This window comes from Pezoporus flaviventris, unplaced genomic scaffold (assembly GCF_033815535.1).
Source record: "Pezoporus flaviventris isolate CSIRO_AGI_PZ_B2104156 unplaced genomic scaffold, CSIRO_AGI_Pfla_v1 ptg000002l, whole genome shotgun sequence".
Classification (NCBI taxonomy): domain Eukaryota; kingdom Metazoa; phylum Chordata; class Aves; order Psittaciformes; family Psittacidae; genus Pezoporus; species Pezoporus flaviventris.
Genome location: NW_026892550.1, coordinates 5,975,363 through 5,993,179, shown reverse-complemented (window position 1 = coordinate 5,993,179; position 17,817 = coordinate 5,975,363). Strand labels below are relative to the sequence as shown.

The following is a 17,817-nucleotide window of genomic DNA, read 5'->3' as shown; positions in this document are numbered from 1 at the left end:
ACAAACCATGGAAGGTCTACAAAAAGGGGTGTCTCTAGTGGGTCAGTTTGAACTTGTGGAATCTGTAGAAACACCCAGTCTGTCCACTCATGCCCCACATGTTCCAGGCCCCTGTCCCTTTAGTTCCCATGTTGTCATTGCTGGCAGCACTGTACAGACTTTTCCTACTGAGGTATGCAGTGAAAGCTAACGGTATACATGGTTTTGCTGTCCTTAAGGCAGTCAGTATGAGGCATAAACTTACAGCAGTATTTTAACCTCAGCAGCCATGTATCTTTTCCCCCTTATATCACCTCCCCAGTTACCTCATTTTTGCTAGTAACTGTGGAAGCAAAAGCCCATGATATTGGGTGATGTTTGGATGCAGGTGGAAGATGTCTGGTGGTTAAGGCAACATTTGCTGCATGAGCATTGTGCCCTATTTCTTGCAGCAAGCCTGATACCTTTGTCCTTCAGACCAAATCTGGGCACAGGCCACTAATGGGAGTTATCACCATTAAAGGAGTCATCTCAAAGTCTGAGTGTTGCACCAAAATTAATTATATCATTTCTGGTACATCATTTCTAGACTTCACATCACTCAATGATTTCAACTGTAAGGAAAACCAATTTAAAGCAAATGAGTGCATCAGTAGCTCCTCTGCTCTGACATTGTGGTAGCACAGGAGCATGTATCAAACTGAGAAAGTCCAACAAGCAACCTGCCAGGAAAGCATTTTCCAATTATCAAATAAAAATCTCTTACCAAAAGTGCTGAATGTTTAGAGTGTGTACAATAAATGGTAATTAAAAAAGGCAAGCCCAGCAACCTGAAAAAATAAATGGTTTTAAGATTCTACAGAAGGTTCCAGCCTCTACTCAGATTATGAAGATGAATCACTTGGTTTTGTCAGATTTCTCATTCATATTGTACATAAAAGCCACCAGCTGGTCTGGGTTGTAAAACCAATATGAATGTTTACTTTGAGGCAGCTGACATGGGCAAGGGTGTAAGAGTTAAATCTCGTGACCTTCTGAAGGTTGAAATACAATAAACTACAGATTAATTGGCATTCCAAAACAAAAGCATTTTTGAGAGTACAGATGAGCCTGTGATGTGTGTTCATCCGTGCTGTCCTAGTGCTCTAGGACTTTTTTGAGGAAGCATAATTATTTGTACTTCTGCCATTTATGTGCCTGGTATCATGTCTCTAACGCCAGCACAAAACTTGCTTTGTCTTTGCCAACAGGTTCCTGTATATGTGCACAGATACACACACACACACACACACACACACACACAGAGTAGCTTTTTTTTTTTGGTCTTGATAAGGGATTTTATGTATTTGTTTCTTTATCAATTTGTAAATGTGATCAAGCGTAAGTCCCTGTCGCCATATTTGGGAACATTATGTTTATCTTTGTGAGTGCAATGATTTTTAATAGTGAAATTTGGCAAATTGGGGGTTTGACCATGCGTGTGGTTTAGGGTGATTTATTACTCGGGAAGATTCATCTGTTGCGATTAAGGGAAGCTGAATGTTTTTAATGGTCAATGTCATGATGGGCTAAGAAAGTGATTTACGTTTGTTGTCTAAGAATAAGCATCAGAAGATTTTTTGAAAGAAAAACAGAAAGCATCATGAAGCTGTTGGTGCCCTATGAAAATACTTGCTGTAGCAACTTGGCTCTCTCTGCAACCATACATTCATCTTCACCCCTTATCCCTCTAGCATCCGTACAGAACTGCCTTGCTTGCTACCACTGAGTTATAACTCCAGCCATAATGGATTTGCTGTGGCTGCCAGTACAAATATCTGTTTGTGCCAAATGGTGTTAGGATCTGTTTGCTGCACAGCAGCATGCTCTTTCTCCTTGATCTCTTTCCATCTCATAATATTCCAGCCCACCCACTTTAGTCTAGCCACAAGTCCTCTCTGCTCTCCAGTCAGCAGCACAAGCATAATTCAGTAATTTATATTCACAAGACTTGAGCTCTTGTTGCAGTAAGAAGTCACAGGGTCAAAAAAACCCACCCATGATACTGTATGTGCAGAATCTAATCATGGTGACTCTAGAATTAGCTGTCAACTCTAGCTGAATACTTCAGGGTTTTTTTCCTCCTCTATATGCAGTGGCTAATCTATTATTGATAATGATGACCAGCAGAACCTCCTCAATGAAAGAAGTTAAACTGTTGTGCAGTTCAATGGCCAAACCTATTCTGTCCACGTAAGTTTTTACTCTTACCTTATTCAGCAGCTCTGCTCACTCTGTGCAAGAGAAGAATCTAGCATTCAGTTTTCCATATTGAGGCAATGTTTTGCAATCAACTGGACGTACTGAATTGTGCATGTAAACTTATCAAATTTTGATCACGTTTTAGGTTGTATTGCATTAATTTGATCTGACTTTTTAAGAACTTTCTCAGGGTACTGTACTTTTACTGTAAAGCACAGATTTATTCAGCTCCACAATGACATAACTGGGATTTTGATCAGATTTGAATTAGTCTGTCCTGAAAATACATATATTGACTGTTCTTCTGGTGTATAGAACGTAGGCCTTCATTATCAACTTGCTTCTAGTTTATACTGGTTTGTAGCTCTTACAGAGAAAGACCCCTAGTAATGTTTGTGTGGAAGATCCAAGTCTCCAGTCTGTCTGATTTGAAGTAAAGATTTCAACCATACCCCAGTGGAAGTCAGTGTTTTCTATCTCAGTTGTTCCATTTTACATCAATAATTATTTTGGCCAAAGAATGAGCTGCTCATCATGTATTTGTACAGAACTGACATAGGATGTTGCCATTCAAGGTTGTATTGAATCAGAGCAGATACTTGAGCTCGAGTCTGCAGAGCTCCATACTTCGGTGAAACCTGCCTAGATTTGCACAGAAGCTCCATGCTAAGAAAGCTGCCTGGTAAAAGCTATACTTGAAGCTATTAAGTCTGTGCCTGTTTTCTTCCTCACCCTTGAAATTTTCATCAAACAATATTTTTGAAGCAGAAAATTTATTTCTATTGAAAAACTTGAAGCCAGCTGCACTCAACAGTGAATCTACTGAGGAGGGGTAGATTACTTTGCTGCAATTGCCTCCTAGAAATCTTATATGAAAGTCAGAGATTAACCACAATGACATGCGGAAAATTGTGTGATAAGGGACAAAAAGGTTCATCTTACGGTAGCAGCTGAAGTGAGAGGTAAAGTCACACCACCTGAGCTCTCTACTTTCTATACTTGAAACTGTGAGAATTCCTGCTTTCACCAGAAGAGCTCCAGCAAGCCCATCTGACCTTTTTTGCAGCTGTGAGCGTAATGCGCTTTGACGGCTGTAGCAGTGTAAGTTCCACAGGCTGCTGAACAGCCCTCTTCAGGTTAGTTTGGTAAAAACATACTCAGGGTTATGATTGAAGTGCACTAAAATCTAATACACATCAATGCAGGAGGAACTATCCGCATTAGGAATATTTGATCAAAACAAAAGATGCAGAAAGGGTCTTTTCTGTCAGTTGTTTGGTGACAATGTGCAAGCTTAGGGCTTTATAGCTGCTCTTCGTCAGCAATCGGTGTGTGCATGCTTTCTGATTTGTTTTGTACCAGAGTCTAGATTTGCTACATTAAACTTTCTGCAAGCTCCAACAGCTGTGGAAATCGTTTCCTCCTCACCTGAGTTTGTTTCTCAGCACCATTGAATAAACTTAAGCTTTCTGGTCTAATGTTGTTTCAGTCAACACTACTGATGTACCTGGGTCCAGTCTCTCTTCCTCTTTTGTTCTGGGACACTGAGATGTTCTCCTTGTTTTTCGTAGGATTAGGTGAAACAGCAGTAGGTCTGTTGCACATACTTAAGCAACATTAATTCACATGTGCTTTTTAACAGTTTACAGTGTCTCGCGATGTTTTTCATCATGATTATGGGTGTTTCAAGGCTCCAGCATCTTGGATTTATGTGAGATTTTTAACTTTTTAAAGAGAACTTTTTCAGCTAATGAGGTTGCATAGACATGTAAAGGTGAATTGTAAAAAATACAGCGTAAAACGAATAAAAAAGACCGTAAAAATCCATGCTTTATGAGAGATCATAATGCCAGGCTTTTTTAATAGTTAAGAGTTGGGAATACTGTTTCTCCTTTTAAAATGTGTTTTTGAGTCTTTACCCTGTTTAATTTTATCTTGTGCCTTTTCCTTTCCTCTAAACTTGTCTCTCTAAATACTTGGTTTTTTCCTGACTTTTTTTTCCTGCACATGCTTTTAATGTTTCTTCCTAAAATTTATTTCTGCAGTCTTTCTGTCTCCTTAATCCCTTCCCTCCCTCCCTCCTCCTCTTTGATGTTTGTGCAATGGTCTTCATCCTTTTCCCAGCAGACTTCTCTTAACTCACATTGCATGATAAAGCAGCGGGCCAGTTAGCCCACAAACAAGGTTTTCCCTCTATTCCTTGTACAAATCCCTGAAGCACAGCCAGATAGTGCTGTAGAGACTGAATGTTTTTCCGTTTGCTGCTGCATGCAGAGCTAATGGAGCAGCGTAGCCCAGAGAAGGACTATAACATAAAAAGCCTACGGGTGCAATGCTGCTGCCCTGCCTCCAGCATGTCTTCAGGCTCATGCTAACTCACTCTGTTCCTTGTGTTGCAGCTTTATCCCCTCGTGAGACTGCTCTTCAGAGAGTATTTCAAAAACCTGCTCTATAAAAAGCCTGATGACTCAATCATTAATATATGTTAAGTCAGAAGGGCTGCTCCCAAGATTGGGTGAGATGAGGCTTATGAAGGTGACCAAAGGGTGGGATTCTGTTGCCACTGAGGCTCGCACTGGCTCAGAGACTGAGTCATTCAGGGCTTCATCCTTCTTGCCAATGCGAGCACGCTGGCTTCAGCCAGGGTTGTGTTTAATTTCCAAGTGCATACTCTCAAATTGAAGTCTCTGTGTTTGTATTCAGTGTAAGGACATTTTCAGTCATGACTGGAAGCAAAGGCATAGGGCTAATGGCCCAAAGTTCCTTATTTTGAATGTTATTTCAAGGCTGCACTGCTGAATGATTTTTGGGCAACACATTTCTCTCCCGATTTCTCCCGACACGCTTAGTGACTGTAGCTGGGTGATGAGGAGCAAAGCAATTAACGTTTGTACAGCGTTTTGAATGTTAAAAGCTGTTATATAACTAAGTGTTACTATTTGGGGGTGTGCTGCAGTGCAGCAGATCTTGGTGACAGCAATTGGAATGCTAGGAGGGCATTAAACCCCAGAACCAGCGGGGTATGGGGCTGGTCATGTAGCCCTGTCAAAGGGCCTTATGTTGTTGACTCACTGTCTGGGGCGACATGTGCCCTTTAGCTCACTCCACTGATGTATTCATTTAGTGAATCAGCTGACATGACGCCAACGTGGAGGTGGAAAGAGTCCCTTTAATGTGGGAGAGCGTTCTGTAGAGAGGGTTATACTGGTTTTATACATTGAATACCACTACGTTGTGATTTTTTTAAATGCAGTTATAAATACAGTTTGCTGATTAATTCATCTGGCAGTCAAGTAATTCTGTAACCATGAACTATGAACTATATACTGTAGGATTATTATGAGTTTATAAGGTCATTATTTATCAAACTAAATTTGCCGTTTCTCACGGGGGGTGCAGTTTTTATTTAGCACTGAAGATAAATCCGTGCAAGGTCAATTAAACAAATATTTTTTTCGATATAGCACTTCAAGGGCAATAACAGAAGAAAAAATAAACCAAAGCCCAAGTGGTAAATACCTGAGTAGAAAGATATTTTCTGCTGAGCTCCAGTGTCTTTGTGATGGAGTTGTGTTAGCTTATGATGTGTCTGGACTAATCTAAGAGAAGGAGCGATTAAGGTACTGGCTGCTGCAGAAGTTGCAGTTCATATTGGTGTGTTGCAGGGCCTGTGTTTTGTGTCTTTTTTTGTGACTATTAAAATCAGGAACTAGGTAAAGGTGAACATGGTAGCCCACATGATAATGCAGTTGATAAAGCATCAGTAGCAAAGTAAGCATCTTACCAAACCTGCTTCCATCAGCTCTGCATTCATCTGGGAGGGAGACCCGAGAGCACAGAGTTTGAATAACTTCCTGGGTTTTGCTGTCTTAATTAGTAAGTATCAATGGGATAGTTAAATTCCTGAAAAACTTAATCATGACTAAGTAGTCTAACAGCAGGTTTTAAACAGGAATATCATTATTGGCTCAGTTATTGTGTTTAGATTATATGTGATAACCCAAGGAACTTCCTGGGTGGAGATGCTTCAAGGCCATCAGATTTGCCAAGGTTTCAGATCAGATTCCTGTGAATCAGGAAAGCTTTCAAAATCAACATCCTAAACTAGTATTAGGAATAAGTTTCACTTACTATGTACTAGCTAGTGAGTTTACAGAGAGGGGCAAGACTTGGAAAGGAAAACATCTTAGTTTCTTTGCTCTTTATGCTTTGACTTAATGTGGCAGTCCTGCTCCTCCCTGCTGCTGAAGGGAGCCTGCGTTTGAAGTAGGAATTTGTAGCCTTGTGTCCCCACAGAACCTTTTCTCATGAACTGCTCCCAGGGATGAGGTAAAAGCTGCTTCATGCAATCTCTGGGTTTTTTTCACCACATCGGTTATCTCTTTGCACACAGACTTTGGTTTTGGTTGCTGTCCCTACAGCTGTGATCTTTATCAGACCAGTTTGTTCATTAAATGAAAGACTGCTTCTTTGAAATACTTCAGTTTCCAAAATAGTTCAGAGGAGCCTGTAAAAGCTGAGTCAAGATTCCAGGTTCTCTTTGTTTTTATTAATCTGCTTTTTGAACATTTTCTGCATTGAATGCTAGCTCCTTTTTACTTTTAATTTGACAAACATTGCAATATGACAAACACATGAAAACTGGTCGTGGTTGTGTTTGAACAATGCAGTGGGTTTTTCATTTAATTATCTTCTCTCTGCCTGTAGCTGTAGCCCTGTTGACCTTTGCATTAACTGCACCATATATTTTGTTGCTTGATAATATGCTCCCTGAGGCAGGGATTTTGCTTGTCAGGTTTATAAATCAGCAATTGCATGGGTTGCATACTGTAAATAACACTCAGAGAGAAGATGCATATAGGGAACTTGAGTAAATAACATCCAGCCGTTGTGTTTGCTGTGTCCTTGGATTCCTCTTGGATAAAACTTGCTTTGCCCTTCATTAGATTTTTAACAACTTCGTTAGGCCATTGGCTACGTCATTTCTGCACTTGTAATTTTAGACTCTCTGAGGTCAGGTCAGCCTGTCGCTAGCAGAAGCATCTTGACAGAAGCGAGCCTAATACCTTCTGCTTTGCCAAAACCAAATCATTTCCCTGCTTGGCTTTAATGAGAGGTTAGAGAGCTCACAGGAGAAATAAACAACTGAAACATGCTGGTTGGGATAATGGTTGACTTCTTTCTCTGCTAAGTCTTGTACACTTGATTTTGTGGTTTTGCTATAGTTACTGGTGACTTCCAGTAAGAGTCCTAATAGTTTAGCAGACAGTAATCAGGCTTCGATTCATTATGTGTAGGGTTGCTTGCATAATTGCAGAAAAGCAGTCAGCCTTTCTGCAGGGAGGGCTGAAGAGGCTGGGAATGATCTCAGCTCTAAGCTTGTTTTGATGCATTGGGTGCATTGACAAAAACACCTGTGATCCAGCTCTGCTCTAATAGTCTCTTGTCTTCATACTTCATTTTGCTTATCTCCTTTTCCCTGCCACTTTCATTTGAATAGAATATACTTCATTTTGACTGCAAAGCTGCTGTGTTCTGTTTCAGTACTTGCTGTGCTTGGACCAAAGGTGAGAGCTTAGCAGAAAAGGGGGAGTTGAGCCTTCCTGGGTATCCTGATCTCGCCCAGCTGTTCACAAAGCACGTTGAGAAGCTCAAATGAAAGCAGCTGCTGTTACATTTTATTCTCCTTAGTCCCTTGAGGATTTGGTAATTGCGTGTTTGGTTCTATTCCCTTTTGATTTATGTTCCCTTTTGCTGCTGTGTTTTTGACAGATCCTCCTGACTGGGTTCCAGATGAAGTCTGCAGCTACTGCACTGCGTGCAAGGCTCCTTTCACAGTCATTCGCAGGAAGCACCACTGTCGGAGCTGTGGCAAGGTAATGACTCAGTCAAACAAGTGAGAAAGTCTGCCAAAGAGAACAGCAAATTCATGTGTACAACAAAACTCAGCTGCACAGCAAAATGTGTGCCCTTCCATAGGGTCCTCCAGTCACAAGTGGTTTCATGCGTCTTGACTGTCAACTGCTCAGGTTATGTTTAGAAAGTGGGGAGGAGGTTTTGACTTCTATACAGCAATAAGCACTTGTCTGCTAAAAATCAGAATGCCCTGTTGAGACCCTGGAACAAACACCCCAGATCCAAAGGCACTCTGAGCTACTGCTGTAAGCTTTCATGAGCCGCAGCAGCCTCCACTGCGAGGGGTGGAACACAGCTCAGCTGCAGGGATGGTGTGTCCCTTTGCTCTCTTCCTAAGCCTTTGCAGGCTGACTGCGGTGTGTAGAGCTGCTGCTTTGTGAGTTTGTGGGGGAGGAAGAGGGAGTGAGGAATTAAATAGCAGTCATGTGCCTCAGGAAGCCAGAGATCTGCAGTCCTGTTCCACTTGCTGGCTCCCGCACAGCTTAAAAATGAAGAGGGTGGAGAAGCTGTTTTTGTTAACTTTGGAGTTGGCTTGGAGGAGCGGGAACTCTGGAGATTACACACACATCACAAAGATTCTCCTAGTCTTTCTTTAAAACCAAGGGAGAGAGATGCTTCTTTTCATCTCTGGTGGAGCTGCCTTCCCCTGTGACCTGCAGAGCCAGACAAGCCTGCCTTGGCTAATGGTAGTGCTTGGGTACCTGTGTCAGAGAGGCTCAGCACAGTCAGATTAATTGGTTATTGGGCTATGAATTGCCTGCAGAGGGCTTGCATCTGCTGTGCTGAGGAGGGTGGTGTTGCCAGTACACAAAAGTCCAGCAGCATCTTCTCTCCCCATTCTTGAAATCCGTTTTGTCCCATCCAGCCCTTACAAGGAACTAAAGTGAAATCTCCCTTTTGTTTTTCAGATCTTCTGTTCCCGCTGTTCCTCCCACTCTGCTCCATTACCTCGTTATGGTCAGATGAAGCCTGTCCGTGTTTGCACTCACTGTTATGTGTTCCATGTCACTCCTTTCTATAGTGACAAAGCTGGTATCTGATGTATTAAACCACTGGTGTGTCATGGAGTCTTACACGGACTGATATATTTGACCTAAGCCAAGAATTAACTTGAAAGAGGGATCCCGTGAGGGCATGTAGGCTTTGACATCCATTATTATAAATTTTGTACAGACAGTTTTTATTGCATTTTACTAAGCTGCTAAAAGGAAGTATGAAGTGACTGTAGCTCTAAGGCTAAAGTACAGTCTTCCATGAATTTATAACATTAATGTTACGATGCCATATGCAGAACAAATGCACTGTGTGGAAGGAAATAGGGCTCCAAGAATCGAACAAGCCTTGCTGCTTACCTTACACGCTAGGAACAAGTAGCCAGTTAACCAGTCCATCCCAGCAAATCGGTCCCAAAGCTCGGACACTTCTGTGCTCACCAGAATACCAGCATGGCTGTGGGTGTCAGCGCTCTCCCTCCTGCTGCGGTTTAACTTTCCCATTACTAGATTTTTGCTACCTATGCTAGAATTAAAAGAAAACAATTTCAAGTCCATATTCTATATTTACAAAGGCAAAATCTTCTGTGAATCACATAGGAAGCACTGAAGGTCCTGAAGCAGTATATTTCTGATGCCTTTCATGTACTGAGCAGAGCAATAACTCCCAAGTTGTCTTCTGAAGTTCAGTTTTACAACTTCCAGTTCCATATTTTGGGCTTTTGGAAGTTATTTGTAATCTGCATAATTTATACTAAATCCCATGAATAAAAGCCTGACAGAGAGCTTTGGTTTCTATATCAGTATTTAAAACTTAACAAACTTCAGTTACCAAATATTCAGGTTACCAAATATTAAAATACGTATTTTTGAAAGAGTTTAGCAGCAAAATTCAGTAGATGTGACAAATTATTTCTCCTGTATTCAGGTTTTTTTTTTAAACGGTTCTTAAAAGACAAATATGTAGTGATATATTCAAAAGGTCTTACAGAATAGTCAGCCAGAGAAGGGTACTTCTTGTCCACATTTGGCAGAGTAACTGTGTAAAATATTGCATACTGTTACTTCACTCATGCTAACAACTCAGAAGATGTTTGTATTTATTTGAAACACCAGGCATTAGTTTTCATCTCCACTTGAAGGGGAAAGAAATAAGACTCATGGATTCGTGCTATGATCTTGCACAAACTATTTGCAGTAAGAGCACCCTGAGCACTGAGGTTTCAAAGGCGTTTGGACATGCTTTGAGTTAGCCACATGAAAAGCAAGACAGTGTGTGCTGTGGTTACAGAGGAAATGAGATCAAGAGCTCTTTGCTGTATCCCCTTTCCTGACTCGCAGTGGTACACACTGTGTTTCAAAGTGATAAACACAAAAAAGGATGAGGACGTTGTTGGCAGTATCGCCAACCGTGGGGCTGTCATTCAAAATGATAAAGCGAAACTGGCCAGTGTTGATTTTTCTTTGTTAATTTATTTTTCTGGGGATATTCCCTTTGTTAAGTGGTTTATTATTCAGTGTTAATGAGCCATATAAGGGTACAACAGTTTGGCACTACTGTTGTTTTGAACCAGATAAAACAGCTTCACTTAGTTTATGTGTAATGCACAAGCCTTATGATGCTGTTTGTAGACAATGTCGGCTACGATGTGTTATCCTCACCTTAGCTATATTTTTATTATTATTTCCCTGAAATCCTTCCCGTGGGTTCCTTGAATTGGGAGTGTCGGCATTCACCAGAGTTTGGAAAGGTGTGGAGTTGGGTGATTGGTGGGAGGTGGGTCATGTGGTGCAAGCAATGATACTTATTCAGGCTTAAATCTCAGGCTTCACATTGCAATGATTATTGCAGGTTTATTTTTAGAGAAAAATAAAGAAAAAAATAAACAACAAATTTAATGCTTCTTTTATAGGATAAACAAAATACAACAAACTTCAATTGTGAAATAAATATGCACAAAAAGTTGCTTCTGTGAAAAAAAGAAAATCTTATTTAATGGACTAAATATTTATTCAAGCTTGTTTTTATTTTGTAAATGCTGTAATTCAGAATCATTTCCATAAATATGATATTTAAAGATCTCAGACACTATAGTTTCTTATGTAAATACAGACTCCTATTTCTCTTACTGAAAAGCACAACGACTATATCGATACTAATATACATTTGCCTCAAGGAAGGCTTTCATCTTGTAATCTCTTCAGATAATTAAAGTGTCAGGACTTTCTACTTCCACGTGCTGGATTGCTCTTTCATTTCGGGGTCTGTTTACATGGAGTGACAGCTGCCATCCTGTCAAACAAGATGGCCTTAAGTCCTTCTCACTTTGCAAAGTACTATGAAAGCAATGAGTTTGAATTTGAAAACGGAAGTCACCTGTATAGAGAAGGGGTGGTAAATCAGAGCTGGAGCACTAGCCTGTCATTTACTGCCTCGTGCTATCTGTTGCCACTGGCTGAAAATCTCCCTTCCCAAAATAACTTGTGTCAGTGGCCACTTCACATGTGAGGCATGTTTGATCTGCCCCTGTCACATCTGCATCATCTTTCCCGTGGGGAATACAAATCTGCAGTTAAAATAGCTGCGCAGTTATTTGTATGAAGCATAGATGCCCAGTGCTGAGTTTTTCTGCTCCTTGTGTGAGATACAACTGTTGCAGGTTTTACAATTAACCTTATTTCCTAGAGGACTTAATGCATGGCTTTGGGATGCCATTTCACTGGAGAAAAACCACGTTAACAGCTCTGAGAGGTTAGAGTCTCAGCTTTGGTGGTGCAACAACAGGAAAATTGTATGGGAAGCCTGCACACATGTTTAAAGTTGAAGTAACATACATAATGTTTAAGGGAAATAGGTGTGCATAAATAAATGAACAGTAGAAATTTATCCTAAAGGGACTTTTAAAATTAAAGTTATATCACTTCAGAGTTGGGGAAGGAGGAGTTTTCTTTTCTCCAAACTACAACAGTGCCTTCCACAGCAGTTGTCCTGTTTGGGATATGACAACAGGAGCAATATGGGATAATAAGGTAAGATCAACATTGCCAAAGGTGGCAGTAATTCACCTGGTATTGGAGGCTCCTGCGAGACCCCTCTGAATCAAGGCTGTCTTCAGGGAAAAACAAAATCACAGTGAGCTCTGAAGTGAGCCTTCTAGATCTGCACAAGTCACACAGCGTTTCCTGCTCTCTCCAGGTCGGTAAAGGCAGATGGGATATATGGGCTCCCTCTGCAATGAAAGGAACACCAGTAAAAACATCCCCTCTGCTTCCAGGCTGTATTCCTGTCCAGAAAACTCAAAAATACTTAAAAGCTGTCACATAGCAGCTCTGTGAGGAGGAACCCTGGGAGGAAGCAACGGGTGAGGAAAATGACCTTTGTGTTGCCTAACCCAGGAGGTTACAAAACAGGGTTTTGTGTGGGTGCGTGTGGTTGTGCCTGTGAGTGGTGGGGGGATATGAAAGGGTGGGCTGTGGAAGCAGGAGGCCTGGCTGTAGGAAAGCTTCCAGATAAAGCCCCACCACAATCCTCCTGGGCGCTAGGGGAAACCACCAGACTCCCGCTGAACTCCTGTTGTTCATGAAAAGTCAGAGCTGCTGGGTCTGCATCCTCCAGTTTCCGTGACAACCCCCGACAGCATCACTCCCCCAGTGCCAAGACTGCAGTACTCCAGCCCTGCGCAGGGTTCTGCTTTCTGCTTCGTCAGAGGGATTGTGATCACTCAAACGTCCTTTTTTGTCACAAAGATTTTTGCTGCGCAGTCAGGTGCTTACTGTGAACTCTGTTTCCTGATGATAAAATTTTACTGAATTCTGCTTTAATTACATTGCTTGTCTGGAAGAAATCTCTGTAGGCTTCCTTTTGAGGGTTCTTTAGCTATTTCCTCTTTCACCCTTTACCCCCACCCCATTACCCAGCTTTCAGTTTCTGCTGTGCATAAACCTTATGTTTTACGTGGCCTCCTTGGGTATCTTCCAGATAGTGAAATATTAGCCAATTCAAGGAGCTTTCATCCCTATTGCTTTCTGATCTTGCCCTTTGAATTCCCAGGTACAGGTTCCTTTCAAACCCTCATTTGGTGTCCTTGTACCTGCAAGAGCATCCTGCCACAATGGTCCTTCCTGGCTGCCTGAGCTGCCGTGGGTCTTGCACCAAGGGGTTAGAAGTCCCGCAGTAGTCCTTTGCTTAATGGAGAAGAAAGGGTGGATCCTAAATCCTGGGGTTTAATAGCGGTTAGTAACTTACAGATACTGCAAAGACTCATTTGTTTATTTGGCTCTCTTTTCTTTGCTCCTAAACCAAAAAAATGGCAAAATATTAGGCCGAAAAGGATGATGAGGATAAGACTTGTTATAGCAAATCTGCGAGTGTGAAGTTGATGTTTTAATGAAGTAATTGGTCTCTTTGAAAACAAGCTGTAACTGCATGTGTTAGGAATGCTGGGGCTCATGCATAAAACAAACTGGGCAATTAGTCTTTCATGAACTCATTTCATTTCTTGTTTTCACTAAACATGAAGGCTCTGAAGTGTAAAGTATGATCTTCCCACATGTTTCACTCAAAGGTATGAAGTTGATTTGTCTTCTCAGTTTCTCTCTGCAAAGAACCACCAGCCTGTTAAGTCTGTGACTGAGCTTGTCTGCAGAAGAGAAATTCTCATGCATCCAAAGTTGATGCAGCCAACAGTGGGACCTTCAGGCCTCCTGCCTGCTGCTTCCAATGATCCCACGCATGGGGTAGCTGCAAAGGGACTGTTGCTGAGTGATGCTGCCATTTGCTCTTTCTCATGAACATGAGATGCCTGACACAGCCCATGATGTGAGGGATCATGGTGCCTGGGAATGGCAGAACCAGCCAGCATTTAGCTCTAAGTACCTTAGATATTGCAGAGATTTATTTTCTGCATCCAGCCCTATGCCAGGTACTAAACTCATGTCTCACTCTAGAAAGACTTAATCTATTTTTGCACTTCTACGTAGCTGTTCACAGAGCAGTAAAACATTATTAACACCATGACTTTTATTCACTGAGTTAATAATGAAGAAGAAATAAAACAGCAGCAGGGAGGGTGCTGAGGTAAGTGTTTTCTAGGGAATATCTGAGCAATGGCCAACTTTCAGGTTTTTAGCTGGAATTAGGCTGCAGTACCAATGGGCTGGTCAGTACTGGGGGAAGATGTTGAGAAGAAATAGTCCTGAATAGCATTTGTGCTGGCTTCTCTGATGTCCTGTAAAACATCAGTCTTAAAAGATGTCTGAAAATGATGCTCAAGTGCCTCAGCCTTTTAAAGCTGTTTGGAGAAAGCCATCCCTCAGGGCTGGGATGGTGGCTCCGCCATGGGTTGTCCCAGACATAGATCCTCAGTCCTGAGAAGTTGCCTGTCAACAGCATGAACAGCAGCAAGACTGTCTGGGCTTTATCAGCAAAGGATGTGTATCATAATGTTTCCCTTGGTGTTTGGGGAGCATTTGAGATCACGTTTTGAGGCATTTGACAGATAACTGTTTTTTTCTGTCCACGACCATTTGTGACTGATGCTTCATTAGCACACAATGTTTATTGTGCAGCAGTAAAGCCTGCTGGTAGGGGGTTATTTTGATCTTGTTTCTTTAAATTCATTCCACTTTCTTTGGCTTATCTGCAGAAAGCTGGAAATTAATAATTGCTATAAACAGGAAAATAATCACTTTTGCAAGTTATATTTATGAAGGGAACAACCCTGTGATCCCTTGACTCTCAAACGCTGGGAGATGGAAGCCCAAGTGGTGGAAAAGTCCTAGATGTCGGTCTCTGAAATGTCTGCTTTTGTCTAGAAGGACTTCTTGTCATTAGTGGAAAGGGTAATGTGGATCTAATGAGGGAAATGGCCTCTCTAGAGGGGAACGAATACTGAAAGTTTAAGGCAGTGTTTGTAGCTCATCTTTGCCTACAAGTGAGTCTTCCTCATTTTACAAACTAATGAAACAAATTGCTATGCTCCCTGTGTAAAGCTCTCTTCAAATATGGAAATTCAACTAATTTGGCCCAGGTGTGTTGAAAAAGAACATAAAGCTGCCACAGATTCATTCACTGACAGTATTATAGCTCTTAATTGCCACAGGTTTGAGTTTGTTTCAGGACAGGACATCAGCTTTGTCTGGAGAACAAAGTAGGAAAACCTTGCCCACCTGTACTGAAGGTGTTTTCTTCATCAGTTTGTTACTCACATTCTCCTTTCTGCCTTTTTCCTACTTTTATTTTCTCACTTTTTTTCTCTTTAAAGGAACAACATTGGAGTTAGACTCAGGGAAAATTCTTCCCTATTTCTTTCCCATAGACAGCATTTGAAACATGGCTCCTTTTCTGACTAGCATCAGTCTCAAAAACTTCCACTGTGAAAAGCTGAAGTTTTGGGTGCAGATTTACGTTCAGATGCTAACACCACACAACTTTTGACACTGGCACAAGAGCATAGTACTTACTGCAGTAAAGAAACCAAAAATCAGTTGGTGTAAAGTAGGCAGGCTTAGGGGCTACTTAGGCAGAGACTTGGTGGTGCTTACTACAATCACCCAAGTAGAAAGCGGGACCCAGTCACCCCGAGGTACAAGCCTGCAGGGGATGCAGGCCTGAGCTGTGATTTGGGAGCTGGTGGGGCAGCAGCAGCAGAACCCTGGCCAGGCTGAAGTAGAAGCAAGGAGCCGCCATCCCAAGGGACACAGCCCAAGGGGATTGTTTTCCCCATTGTTTTGCTAAAATCAAATCCCATGAGGAAAGTGATGTTGTCTTACCTATTGCATTGAGGGCATTTTCAAGCAGCTCCAGGGAAAATCCACTCATCCCTGGCAGGAGCAGGGGATGTAGAGAGGCTGCTGGTTTCTGCTTAATCATAGTTTTAATCCTTTTTCTCCTTGCTTGCTGCAGTAAGTAATGAAAAGAAAAAAACAGTGTTAATTTCTTAATCTCGAATTCCCATTCATGCAACAAATAATTCTCATAATGTGATCTAATTGCGTAGTGCAAATAAATACCAATCATTCATATTAGTTTGGTTTTAAACGGAAAAATCATTCGCTCTAAACCAAGCCATTACAAATCTCTTCCCCTGCACACAAACAGCTCAGGAGCCACGGAGCACACCAGCACCGTGTGATGAAACCCTCTCTGCTGCTCCTGGAGGCTTTCCAGTGCCCTCCCAAGGCTCAGATGTTGTCACGGCTTTAGCTGCCAGAGGAAATTGCTTCTTGCCAAATCATATCTCCTTTGGTGCTCTGTGTGCTGCTGGGGTTCAGCGCTGATGCTCTGAGAGCCTCTGCAGGGCCGCTTTATTTGTGGTATTTATAAACTGGTTTAAGCACCTGCCAAAAAGGAAGATGTGCCTGGACAGGGGAAGGTGTTGAGCTGGCGTGCTGCTAGAAACAGCGTTTCTGGAGTGCTTCACTGTGAGGGGAAAGCCACGGGAATGACTAAGGGATTGGAAATCCTCAGGCTTGCAGTCTATGAGTGTATCAGAGAAGACTAATTGCACACACAGCACAACTGCCCTGTGAATGCCTGTGCTGGGTACACTAATCCGATAAGCACGGCTCCTCCATCTGGCTGGCAAGTGTCTAATGGGAACCAACAGCTAAAAGCTGAGCCAACTGGAACACACGAGGAAGAAGAGGCTAATTCTTGTGTGGATGGTCAGCTGCTGAAAGATTGAACTCGCAGTTGTGTGAACTCTCTCCTTAAGATCACTAGAATCTACAACAAGGTAACAGATCAAACACAAGGAAGATGGAAGTGTTCAAGGCCGGGTTGGACGGGGCTTTGAGCAATCTGGTCTAGTGGAAGGTGCCTCTGCCTGTGGCAGGGGGTTGGAACTGGATGAGCTTTAAGGTCCTTTCCAACTAAATCATTCTGATTCTCATTATGAGAAAGGAAGCAGGGGGAGGTAACGCTGTGACTTGTGAGCCCAGTGTCTAAAGGGGAAGGAAGATTCCCTGATCGCAAAAATTTCCTTATGTGCAATTAATAATCAGCTAAAGGAATTGCTTCCCAGCTTGCCAACAGCAGTTCTCCCATCCTTGTGAGCTAGCTGTGATTTCCTTAGCACTTGGCAATGCTGGTGTCACACTGAAAGCATCACTCCTGCAAAGAACTGAGCAGGTCTGTGGGTGCTATCAGTGTGCCACATGGGGAGCTGAGCAGGACTGGGGCTGTAAAAGCACTGCTTTCCCAAGCCCAGCCTGCAGCTAAAGAAGAAATGATCCTTCTGCTTTGATTGCCTTCACAGCCCTTGGAGCTGCACCCTGGGCGATGAAGGCAGCGAGCTGAGATTTGGGGAGCTGGGAGTCATGTCCCTGTTCCCCATGTGAATTAGGTCAGTTTCGGGACTCAGGCAGAGCCTCTGCAGCCATTTCCAGGGGCACTGCATCAGGCTCCAAAATCATTTCTGTGCCTCAGTTTCCCCTGTCACAGAGCAGGGAGCTCTTTTGCCTGAGGAACCAGGCGTAGAACACCGCAGTCAACCCTGCACAGACGTTACATGAGGTACAACAGAAGAGGCAAGTCAACATCCTGCACCAAAGGGATTTATTCATATTCTCACCCAGCAGAGCACCTCAGCCCAATGGGACTGGAGTGAGGAGCTGGGCCCTTCCCCTGCCCAAGGGAGCAGATTGCTGGACCTGCACCACTTCTGCCAAGCCCCTGTCTCAGCCTATG

At 42.5% G+C, this 17,817-nt stretch overlaps 1 protein-coding gene across 4 annotated transcripts in view; it reads left to right on the top strand.

The window, feature by feature from the left end:
- ZFYVE28 (zinc finger FYVE-type containing 28) overlaps positions 1-11,364 on the top strand; it is a 147,719-nt gene extending 136,355 nt beyond the window's left edge. For all 4 annotated transcript variants that reach the window (XM_061467446.1, XM_061467437.1, XM_061467428.1 and 1 more), the window contains 2 exons: positions 7,993-8,096; positions 9,045-11,364. In XM_061467446.1, the coding sequence (XP_061323430.1) occupies positions 7,993-8,096; positions 9,045-9,176 (236 nt within the window). In that variant the 3' untranslated portion in view covers positions 9,177-11,364. The remainder of the gene's footprint in view (positions 1-7,992; positions 8,097-9,044) is intronic.
- The last annotated feature ends 6,453 nt before the right edge of the window (positions 11,365-17,817 follow it).